The sequence below is a fragment of the Natator depressus genome, chromosome 3, assembly GCF_965152275.1.
Source record: "Natator depressus isolate rNatDep1 chromosome 3, rNatDep2.hap1, whole genome shotgun sequence".
NCBI lineage: Eukaryota > Metazoa > Chordata > Testudines > Cheloniidae > Natator > Natator depressus.
Window position 1 is genome coordinate 168,143,388 of NC_134236.1, and position 12,623 is coordinate 168,156,010.

Consider the following 12,623-nt stretch of genomic DNA (forward strand, 5'->3'; position numbering starts at 1 on the left):
TAAGGCATTTAAAAAAATTTTTTTCTTACATAATTTTAGATATGCCAGTAAATAACATTTCATCAAGAAGCAATGTTTAACTCCTCTTTAACTAATAAATTAATGCTTTATTAGAAAACTGTTTCTATTAGAAAACTGTTAGAAAATTCAAGTTGACAGTGTCTGTAAGTTTTCAAATGAAAGAACAAGGCTGAAGTCATGGATTCCTTCACATTCCTGATTTAAAGTGTATCTATGACTTTGACAAGTTGGTATCTTTGTGGTGGGATGCGATAGTAACTAATTTAGTTAAGAGCTGCCATGTTAAAAGCTGAGGTCTGTGAAAGGCTGAAAGAGTGCAAGACCTTTTATAGTTAGGGCTAGTGGTTTGTCGCAGGACTCAGATCTGTGGTTTCTCTTTGTGTTGAGGTGGAGGTGATTTGAGGCATCCACACAGCACTGCACCGCAATTGCTACTAAGTTAGGGCAAGCAAGTAGGAAAGCAACACATAAGAGGGAGGGAGGCAGCAGTGGCCTTCCTGCAGTGATGGAGTCCAAACCATCAGGTGTTGAGACAACAGTTTTAAACTACTACTTTTTTTTTAAGTAACTTAGAACAATTTGTATTGTAAAATACAAAGATTTTGGTTAAAATATTATTTTGTATTCTTCTGGCACATCTTACTAGTAATGATTTGTGCTTCCCACCCCATAATAAGACTAGTGTTAATAGTTCGTTTTTATTTCACATCATGGAAAATAATAAATTCATTATCTTTGTATTTTTCAGGTAAATGTGTATATATACGTAAAAAGAGAGAGAACTGCTTTGTCTTTGCTATGAATTACTTTAGCATTAGATTGAATTTAACACACGGCTAACATTAAAAATATGACTTGAGTCATTCTTCTCATCTTTCTAAATTATTTCTTCATGTTATTCAGCTAATTATAGTGGCCACTGTTTGATATTTTGGTCAGAATTAAAATCAATATTTACTGACGATGGTTGAAACTCTGAAATTCCTTTTTAAAAAACTGAATTGTTTTGCAGTAGATGTTTGCTGGGTTTTTTTTACTAGTTTTATAGTGTGGATGAAATGTTTTGAAAATTCAAAAATATAAAAATTGTTTCATGAAAATGTTTTTAGGTTTTGAACCAAGTTTCCTATTATCTCATTAGTATGATGATAACACCTGCTTTTTTTATTGTGCTTTTTTTTATTGTGTTTTTGAGTTGTCTGTTTTCTGGAAAGAAAAAGGGTTTTAATTTAAAAATTTTGTTCACTCCAAGACACTTGGAGAAGGGAATGATCTTTCTCTTGGTCTTTTTTGCTTAAAATGCTGGATTGGGAATGTGCTATTCTGAGGCCTGCCACAAATTTCCATGTGATTTTAGGCAGGTCTCTTAATCTCTGTGGTTCCGTTTCTCTCTCTGTACAAAGAGGACAGTAATACTTCCCTACCTAAAAAGGGTGTCTTGAGGGTAAATTATTTATTTATGTATGTTCAGATAATACAGTGGTGAATGCGGTAGGAAAGCCAATAAATATATTAATCTAAAAAATATTTAGGTTTAGGTGTTTTTTCCCCATCTTTTGGAGTAGTGTAGGGGAAGGAGCGCTTTTACAAAAACCTAACGGTAACAGAAATATTTCCCCTGACATGTTTTAAAAGAGATTAATTTTTAAAACTTTTTTGTATGTTTTTGTCTGCATTGTTTGCAAACCAAATGTTGCAACTTTGTGCTCATGCATGAGAGAGCAGCAAATTAAACTGCCCAAACTGAATGAAATACAGAATGAACTGAATGAAAAAGTAAACTGCAGAAATGGTTAAATGTGACTTGAGGTTTCTAAAAATCTATCAGTTTTTATAATCTATGGTGGCGTTCTTTAATAATGTAGGAAAGGGGACTTTTAAATTTTTTTAAAAAAATATTGTGGCTTTCTGTATAAGTACATATAAAAAGCAGTGTATCAAAAACAAAGTGAAACAGTGAGCATGCTGGGACACAAGCCATAGATCAGGGGTCGGCAACCTATGGCATGCGTGCCAAACACGGCAAGCGAGCCGATTTTTAATGGCACGCTGCTGCCTGCCGGGTCCCAGCCGCCAGCCCCACTCAGCCCTCTGCCAAACCCAGGCCGGGACCCCGGCAGGCAGCAGCGTGGCATTAAAAATCCTGCCCGCCCTGGCCTGCTCTTTGCTGCCGCCCCCACCGCAGGGGCAGGGTGAAGAAGCTTGGTCCTGCTGGCTGCTGCTGCAGGGCAGACAAGGTCGTCTCCACCCCCCCCCCCCCCGCCTCTTCCCCCAGCGTGCTAGGTTCCTGCCTCTCCTCCTCTCCCTCACTGCCACCAATCAGCTGATGGTCTTTGAGAGGGAGGGGGAGAAGCTGAGCAGCTCGCTGCTCCAGGGAGGAGGCGGAGAAGAGGTGGGGGCGGGGCCTTGGGGAAGGGGGGTGGAATCAGGTCATATTCCCTCCAGCTCCCTGCCGTGAGCGGCTCTGGGCAGGGGGCTGGGAGCACCCCCATGACCCTAGCCCACACCCCCAGCCCCCCTGCCCTGACCCCTGCACCCCCCTCACACACACCCAGTCCTCTGCCCTGACTCCAGCCCCCCCACATACCCAGCCTCCCCATGTCCTGACTCCTGCACCCCCTTCACATGCCCCCAGCCCTCTGCTCTAACTCCTGCACCCCCCACACCCCATGCCCGGACTCTTGCACCCCCCACATTCCCACCCCCACCCTGAGCACCAAACGGGAGCTCCTGCACACACACCCCCACCTTCCCACCTGCACCCCTTGCACCAAATGGGAGCTGCCCAGGTAAGCACTCCACACCCAAACCTCCTGCCCCAACCCTGAGCCCCCTCCCTCATTCTAGCTCTTGGCCAGGCCCTACACCCCAACCCCCAGCCTACTCCTTCACCCTCAGCCCTGTGCTCAGTGCACTCCCACCCTCAGCTCAGTGCGAAGAGAGAGAGGAAGAGAATGGGCTAGAACCAGGGAGAAGGTAGATACCCACTCTATGTGGGCAGGGCCGAGATCCCAAACTGGCAGCGGGCTGAGTGGCAGCGGGCTGAGCCACTTGGCCCACTGCCGGTCTGGGGTCCTGGCCGCTGGCCCTGCTCAGCCTGCTTCCGGTCTGGGGTTCTGGCTGCCAGCCCCTTGCCAGTCGGGGTTCCAGCCGCAGGCCCCGCTCAGCCTGCTGCCGGCCTAGGTGAACGGAACCCCAGGCTGGCAGCGTGCTGAGCGGGCCGGCGGCGTAAGATCAGCATTTTAATTTAATTTTAAATGAAGCTTCTTAAACATTTTGAAAACCTTGTTTACTTTACATATGACAATAGTTTAGTTATATAATATATAGACTTATCGAGAGAGACCTTCTAAAAAATGTTAAAATGCATTACTGGCACGCGAAACCTTAAATTAAAGTGAATAAATGAAGACTCGGCACACCACTTCTGAAAGGTTGCTGACCCCTGCCATAGATCATGTCAATAAAAATTACACTAATTGTTTAGTTATTACATTGAGATTTTGACCATATTTCTGAGATTTTACATAGAATGTTATTCACCATGTCCTTAGTCTTTCTCTTGATCTACCTGATTTTTGGGGGGATTTAAGTAATGTTTGTACAAATTAAGTGATATAATATTAAGGAAATGTAACACTAGAATGGATGTCAAGCCAATGGAATATAATTTGGTCTAATTTTTAACACCCCATCTTCTTTCTTCCACTTTATTCGTAGAGAGCAAATCAAAAGGTCTTCAGTGGGTGATAGATACAACCATTGCTTACCCTAATGAAGAACCTATAGACATCCAGACCTGGATTCTTGGCTACAGACGACCGACTGTCACACATGTATATTACAGGTAGGAAATAAAGTTTTAGTACACCGTTGAAATAAGGCCTAAAAATCAGTTTGAGTCCTGCACAGCACATTTCAGAATATTGGAGAGATGTAGTAAAATCTTTACTTTCTGTATTTAGAAGTGGTTTGTCTAGTTGGTTAGACACAGGACTTGGGAAGCTGTTATAGGTTTCTGAATAGTGTGATGTATTGTGCTCATTGACTGATTACACTCAACTACTATTAAAACAGTGTTCTACAGGATATGGGTTTTACCTCACTGTGTAGGTTTGTTTGCAGTTGCATTATAACTGGCTTCCCTTCTATGTTGATCATTAAGTGTCACCTAAACTGAATTGTCGTCTTAAAGGAGGTTATAACCAGTCAATTTGTTTTTTAAGTATACGATTCTTCCATTAAGTAAACTTGAATCTGGGTTAATTTTGCTTGAAAATAAATAGTTTATGGTCATACTCTGTGAAACCCACGATGCTACTCAGTGCTCACAGCAGGTGCTTTCGGCCAGGGAGCATTTGTCTTTGTTAGAAAAGTATGTAGTTGAAACAGTCTTGAGGAATAGTGTTAACTAACTAGATGTGGACCATGACCTTGCAGTGAGGGTAGACAGGGAAAAATCACATTCAATATCCTGCTAGCTGGACCATCAGTAAATCTCAGGGTTTACCCAGAACCAGCTGACGTGGTGTTGAACACAGCTTGTGTCTGTGTATGCGAACTGCTCACACAGTCAACGTTGTGATTGTTAACCTCACTGCTGAAAGCTGAGTTCAGTTTCCATTTAATCTTTTAACCAAGACAGCCCTTTTTTGGATAAAAGCTGGTGCTAAGGGAGCTAGCAGAGTAGCATTAGGGAAATGACAGCATCCCAGAAGAGCCTAGGTGGGGACACTGGTAAAAGAGAATTCCTCCTATGCTAGCCCCTTCTTGAAGGGACCAACTTAGTGAATGAGGGAAGAAGTCTATCTGCTGGTGACTTGTCTGGATTTTTTTTTCCCCCAAGAGAGAAAAGTGATATAGTTCAATTTTAAGGGGGTGCACATGAAAGAGGAAAATTGAATAGTTTTATTTTAAGGTTGTTCACTTGGTCTGTTTGTCATGTGAGGCTCTTGGTTGGATAGCTCAGAAAAGAAACCTTCCCCCTAAAAGTTTTGCAGTGCACTTCCATCCCTTGATCGGGCGCATGCATGTACACTCACGCACAAAATGAAACCATTGACTTTGGAAGCACATAATCATTCTCCTACTTCTAAATCAATGAAGCAAAGCAGGGAATTTCACTAATGCTTGGTGTGGGGGAAGGAGGGGGCACAATTTTTCTGTGAATGGGTTCATTGGAAGGAAACTGTCAATAGTGTTGTGACTTAATGTTGGCTGTGAAAAAGCTATTAATCCCTGTTTCCCAGAAAACAGGTTGCATACGTATCATTGGGTAAACAGTTGACTACAGACCAGGTTGGCACCAGCCTTGAAATGATCCTTCAAATTAAAAAGCGGGAGGGGGGTGCCTTTTGTTAACTGTTTGTTCTAATCAGTGGAATAGGTTTCCTGAAAAATTAAATTGGCATTTATTAACTGCGTTATGTATTCAGTTAAATACTGTCACTGGGCATGCCCTCTGTACTGAAAATACACATGTAGCTATTGTGGCAGTGTGGAGCAACTCACAGGCCCAAGGAAAGGAGAGGTGGGGCAGATATTTTTATAACAAGAAAAGTATCATTGTTGCTTGTGATGGTCTTTCATGCACTATTCTAACAATATGTTCAATTTTAATGCATATTCAGGACATTTTAAATAAATATAGACTTTTAAAAACAAAGCACTTAATATAAACTGTTAAATAAAAGCTACATTAGCAGAATGAGGCAAACTAGCTGCTTTTGAAGACCCCATAAGCAATAGAATTGAAATTTAGAAATGAGCTACATTAGTCTCATTGTAGTTAAATTTAGTTAATCTTGAACATTCATTTTATGTTCTTAATTTTCATACCATGAAACTAGATTGTAAGGAGACATAAAATTATGGTTGGCACGAACACTGATTGCACTATAATAATAATTTCTCTGTGCTCTATATTTTGGGTTGAAAAACAGTCAAGCAGTTATTCTTCTGATCTTGACTGTATTCCTTTGGTCTCATTATACTCTGAGGTTATGAAGTTTATTACTGGGAGGTGCTCAAAGGTTATGAGGAAGGGTCCATAAAAAGTACCTACAGAGAGAGAGTGAGTGAGTTTAAATATCAACATTGTTGATTATTTTGCTTGTAATTATATTATCAGAAACGTTCAATTTAACCATCTTACTTGGATGCGGTTGCAGAGGGAAATCAGTTAATTAAGTGTTGCTGGGGCAGGAAACCATTGTTTCCAGTTCCTGGGTTCTGGACATTTGCATAACCCTGAGCTATACTTGGCACAAAAAGTGGTGTTATATCACCTTTGCTCTCCCTTGTTCTTGGGAATGTCAGGCCTGACTCTGCCTCTCCCCCCCGGCCGCAGATAATGTACCGTCATGTTAGGCTATTGTTAGCAGCTAGTAATTGGCCAGGGTTTAGGGGTGCCCTGACTAGGTCCCATTTTCTCGTGGCCCATTCCTCCTATACCAGGGCCCAGGAGATATTGGCATAGGAACTTTACAGCTGCACTATGCAACCAGAGGATTTCTCCACCTCGGGGAACTCCTCTCATGCTTTTGTTTTGTTTTGTTAAAAGATGGGTTTAAGCCTGCTTTGAGCAGCAAACATGAAGCTGCTATAGCAGGGCAGAGGATCTGGCCCTAGGAATACAGGTCCCTTTTCCCAAAAATATCTAGTCACCTGTGTCCCTGTCCACAACAGGAGAGAGAGGGAATGAATCCCATCTTCGGTGCCAAAAGCCTCTACATCCCACTCCTCCACAAATGCCAAAGGCTCCAGGTGTCTCCTATCCAGCTATCTAACCCTCTAGATTCCCCTTGATAACTTCCATAATGCACTTACATGTTTAAATATAAAATTCCACAGCATAGTGAAAATTTGGGGATGGTGTAGAATTGTATTTAACATCAAAATAATAATCCAAAGTCTCCTATATAGGTTATATTTATCAGTAAAAACTTCCATTTCCTAGTTAACCTGAAGTTGCTTGAGATTTTCCAGTTTGCCATACTGGAAAGAGAAAGTGTTATTTACTCCTTCACATAGCACAAGAACTAGGGGTCACCCAATGAAATTAATAGGCAGCAGGCTTAAAACAAACAAAAGGAAGTACTTCTTCACACAGCTCAGTCAGCCTGTGGAACTCGTTGCCAGGAGATGTTTCGAAGACCAAAACTATAACAAGCTTCCAAAAAGAATTAGCCATTTATGGACCTATCCTCCATAAACTTATTAGCCAAGATGGTCAGGGATGCAACCCCATGCTCTGGGTGTCCCTACCCTCTGACTGCCAGAAGCTAGGAAGAGACAACAGGGATTACTTGATGAGTGCCTGTTCTGTTCATTCCCTCTGAAGCACATAACATACTTGGAAGACAGGGTAATGGGCTAGATGGACTGTTGATCTGACCCAGTAGGGTCGTTCTTAACTAGGGGGCCTTGCCACAGAATTTAGATCCAGCCTGCCACACAATACACAAGGCCTTGACTCTGTTTATGCTGTCAGCATCTCACTTTCAAGAACACAATATTTAAAGTAACATTTGATTTTGAAAGATACCTCATACAATCTGACTGCATTTTATGCAGTAGTTAGTTATCTAACCTGGAACACTGGTTAACTAACCAACTAGAAATACCAATAATACTATAGTTAAGGCTACAGTTTAGTCATGGGTATTTTTAGTAAAAGTCATATATAGGTTACGGGCACTAAAGAAAAATTCATGGCCTGTGATCTGTCCATGACTTACACCATAAATACCCCTGACTAAATCTTGGGGGGGGGGGAGACCCCTGCTGGAGGGGAGCAGAGCCTGGGGTGGGGGAGCTGCCAGCGGCTGCTCCGGCCACCCCAGGACCACTACTTAGGCGGTCCCCAGGGCCAGCGGCATCGGCTGCTGCTTGGGTGGGCCCTGGGGCCAGTTACCTAGGGCCGCCTAAGCAGCAGCCTGTGTGGCTGGCCCAGGAGCCACTGTCCCATATATCTTCTTGTAATGTGAGTAATGGCATTATAGGGAGCTGTAGCACTTCAGAAATGCCCCCAACTTTCCTTCTCACTTTCAGCACTGAATTAAAATGCATTTGTTCTGCACAATGATATCAGGTTAATAATATTAACTATTAACTTTTCTGAATAATAAATACACACATAAGAACAAATTAGTTATAGATTCAGAGATTCCAGGGCCAGAAGGACAACTGTGATCATCTAGTCTGATCTCCTTTATCACACAGCCCATAGGACTCTCCCTGCCCTCATAGATCTTAAAGCAGGTCTTTTAAAAAAAATCCCATCTTGATTTAAAAATTGCCAGTGATGGAGAACCCACCATGACCCCTGGTAGATTGTTCCAGTGGTTAATTACCCTCACTGTCAAAAATGTACACCTCCAGTCTGAGGGAACACCAATTTCACCCATTTTAATGTGTGTCTTTTTCCCCTTGGGCATCCTCTGATCAGAGAACTGTTTCTCCACTTCTTATTTTACCTCACTCTACCATAGTGGTTCCATGGAGTCAGACAATATTGTTACATAATTGACTGCATGGTCAAAAAGGGACTGGTACCTGCTTCTTTCTCCTCAGAATTAGAGTATGCAACCTCTCAGCCCCTATCAGCCTAGGATGGTTTTTGGCTGGATGTTGCACAGCTGCATTTCAATGACAACTCTTTTTTTGACCGCTTGAAATCTTTTCTGGAACTGCAATTGTCAGAACTTTTGAGAACCTGTGGGGAGACAGAGAGAGAGAGAGAGAGGTGTGTGTGTGTCCGATGAAGTGAGCTGTAGCTCACAAAAGCTCATGCTCAAATAAATTGGTTAGTCTCTAAGGTGCCACAAGTACTCCTTTTCTTTTTGCGAATACAGACGAACACGGCTGTTACTCTGAAACCTAATAGAACAATAGATCACAGGTTAGAAAAACGGTTGTCATTGAGGTAGCTTGCAGTGTTAATGAAAATCTTAGTTCTTCTGTCACAATATTGGAACTGTTCCAGAAATGAGAATTCAGGTTAATTGAAGCCCAGTGAATTTGCATTGGTTTCTTTTGATTTTGTGTACTTGTTTTGAGATAGGCAGCTGGACCATTTAGACTGTTGCCAGATTGTATGCCTGTGGAATGTTTCATACATATATTCTTCTCACAGCCTTACTTGTCCAAAAATACAAAGGTTGCAGCTGTCTTGTGTTCACTGTGTCAGTTCTTAACCAGAAACTATTCTGAAACAGATTTAGACCCACTCACACAACTTTATTTTGCCATTTCTGCCCACCCTTTAACAGCCAGCCTGATCCCTGTCACATTATTCCTTCCCTCCCCCCTCCCCACTTCCATCCCTGGTTGGAAAGGGGAAATATTATTTTCTATTGTACTAGATGAATCTCCCCACTGTATTTTCCACTGAATGCATCTGATGAAGTGAGCTGTAGCTCACGAAAGCTTATGCTCAAATAAATTGGTTAGTCTCTAAGGTGCCACAAGTACTCCTTTTCTTTTTGCGAATACAGACTAGCACGACTGCTACTCTGAAACAACAACCATGGTGGATAAAGAGAAGCAGTGGATAGAATTTGCTTAATCTTCAATAGAGCTGGTTAAAAAAAAAAATTTTTTTTCAATAAAAGTTACCATTTTGAAGGGTTGGAAATGGAACAACTTACCTACGTTTTTCATGATTTTTTTTTAATTTGAATTTTCCTGCCCTTTTTCCTTTATGCCACAAGGTGCAATAAAATATGAAGCCCAGCATTATTTATTTTCTTTTTTCCAATTTGTAAGATTTAAAAAATATCTCCATTTTATGGAAACTTAGAGTGGTGTAGTAAGTATTTTAATGCTGTAGAAGAGGGGGTGAATAGTGAGATGTAAAAAAGTTAATTTTCATATTTTCTTGGGTGGTAGGAGGAAAGGTGTGGTGGTGGTACGGTTTGTTTCAGATGCATCTATTTCACAACTGTTCCCTCCACTTCCTTCCACTTCTCTCCCAAACAATCTTTATGTGCTTCATTATTCAAGAGACCATGATAAGAGCCTTTTTGCCATTCCTGCTTTATTAATCTATTTTATTATTTATAATCTGTGTTTTCTGGTATGGCCTTAATTCTTGAGCTATACTGGACTACAAAAGTGGAGAGGCAAAAGGACTGAATGGTAGATCTAAAACTGATATGGGTGACAACAAAATGTTCCACTGACCCATTGTCCTTCTCATGTATTTATTACATGTAAAAAAACTGTTAAAAGAACAGTAAAACTTGCAAAATCAAGCATGCAAACCAGAATTGAGGCTGCCTGCACATCCTTCATTCATCTCCTTTATGCATATGCATTATAATAGTCTTACATGGTCACATTCTAATTTTTCCACAGGACCTGTCTCCATCAGTACACAAAATGGATTGTTCAATTTTTTTTCTTTCTCCTTCAATGCATGGTCCCACTCCTGAGTTACTGCACACTATCCGAACTCTGCACTGAATACAGAATTATCCTTTCCTCATAAGCTTTTCTGTAGTTATGAGCAGAGCCCTGTCTTTTGTTGCAAATGCAAAATAACATGAAATAAAATGAAAATAAAAATAAAAAACTAAATAAAATGAGGGGGAAAACACTGATCAGGTTTGGCTGTGATGGAGGGGCAGCTGGGCCAAACCTGAGTGGCACCGTGTTCCAGATCACAATTGCAGGAGCAGGGAGCCAAGCCAAGCTCTGTGGGGAAGGAACTGTTTGCTCTGAAAACCCTGCCCCTGTGAGTGAGGAGCTGACCCCCCATGGGAGGGAAGCTACTGGAGGGTTGGGGTTTAGTGAGGGAGGAAGAAAGTGTAAGGGGGGGGGTTAGGGAGGGGTCCCTAGGACTAATAGGGGTGCTGGAGCTCAGTAGGGGAGGGGGAATATTTAAGAGAAATAAGAAGGTTGTTTCTGGGGCTCATGGGCACTTGGGGGGGGGCGGGGAGGATAAGGTTAAGTGGGAGGTTAAGCCACACTATCAGAGGCTCGTTCACCTGCACATCTACCAATGTGATATATGCCATCATGTGCCAGCAGTGCCTCTCTGCCATGTACATTGGTCAAACTGGACAGTCTCTACGTAAAAGAATAAATGGACACAAATCAGATGTCAAGAATTATAACATTCATAAACCAGTCAGAGAACACTTCAATCTCTCTGGTCACTCTATTACAGACCTAAAGGTCGCAATATTACAACAAAAAGACTTCAGAAACAGACTCCAACGAGACACTGCTGAATTGGAATTAATTTGCAAACTGGATACAGGTAACTTTAGGCTTGAATAGAGACTGGGAGTGGATGGGTCATTACACAAAGTAAAACTATTTCCCCATGTTTATTCCCCCCCAACTCCCCACTGTTCCTCAGACGTTCCTGTTAACTGCTGGAAATGGCCCACCTTGATTATCACTACAAAAGGTCCCCCTCTTCCCCCCCCCCCCCCCCCGCTCTCCTGCTGGTAATAGCTCATCTTAAGTGATCACTCTCCTTACAGTGTGTATGATAACACCCATTTTTTCATGTTCTGTGTGTATATAAATATCCTCACTGTATTTTTCCACTGAATGCATCCGATGAAGTGAGCTGTAGCTCACAAAAACTTATGCTCAAATAAATTGGTTAGTCTCTAAGGGTATGTCTACACTACGAAATTAGGTCGAATTTATAGAAGTCGGTTTTTTAGAAATCGTTTTTATATATTCAAGTGTGTGTGTCCCCACAGAACATGCTCTAAGTGCACTAAGTGCATTAACTCGGTGGAGTGCTTCCACAGTACCGAGGCAAGCGTCGACTTCCGGAGTGTTGCACTGTGGGTAGCTATCCCACAGTTCCTGCAGTCTCTGCTGCCCATTGGAATCCTGGGTTGAGATCCCAATGCCTGATGGGGCTAAAACATTGTCGCGGGTGGTTCTGGGTACATGTCGTCAGGCCCCCCTTCCCTCCCTCTCTCCATGAAAGAAAGGGCAGACAATCGTTTTGCGCCTTTTTTCCTGGGTTACCCGAGCAGACGCCATACCACGGCAAGCATGGAGCCTGCTCAGCTCACCGTCACCGTATGTCTCCTGGGTGCTGGCAGACGTGGTACTGCATTGCTACACAGCAGCAGCAACCCATTGCCTTATGGCAGCAGATGGTACAGTAGGACTGGTAGCCGTCATCGTCAAGTCTGAGGTGCTCCTGGTCGCCTCTGTGAGGTCGATCAGGAGCGCCTGGGCAGGCATGGGCGCAGGGACTAAATTTGGAGTGACTTGATCAGGTCATTCTCTTTAGTCCTGCAGTCAGTCCTATTGAACCATCTTATGGTGAGCAGGCATGCGATACGGATTGCTAACAGTCCTATTGTACCATCTTCTGCCGAGCAGCCATGAGATGTGGATGGCATGCAGTCCTTCTGCACCGTCTGCTGCCAGCCAAAGATGTAAAAGATAGATGGAGTGGATCAAAACAAGAAATCGACCAGATTTGTTTTGTACTCATTTGCAACCCCCCGCCCCCCGTCTAGGGGACTCATTCCTCTAGGTCACGCTGCAGTCACTCAGAGAAGGGGCAGCGAGGTAAATCTAGCCATGTATCAATCAGAGGCCAGACCAACCTGCTTGTT

The 12,623-nt window shown here is 42.7% G+C and overlaps 1 protein-coding gene across 5 annotated transcripts in view; it reads left to right on the forward strand.

The window, feature by feature from the left end:
* LPGAT1 (lysophosphatidylglycerol acyltransferase 1) overlaps positions 1–12,623 on the forward strand; it is a 143,953-nt gene that overhangs the window by 93,706 nt on the left and 37,624 nt on the right. For all 5 annotated transcript variants that reach the window (XM_074949300.1, XM_074949302.1, XM_074949303.1 and 2 more), the window contains one exon: positions 3,742–3,868. In XM_074949300.1, the coding sequence (XP_074805401.1) occupies positions 3,742–3,868 (127 nt within the window). The remainder of the gene's footprint in view (positions 1–3,741; positions 3,869–12,623) is intronic.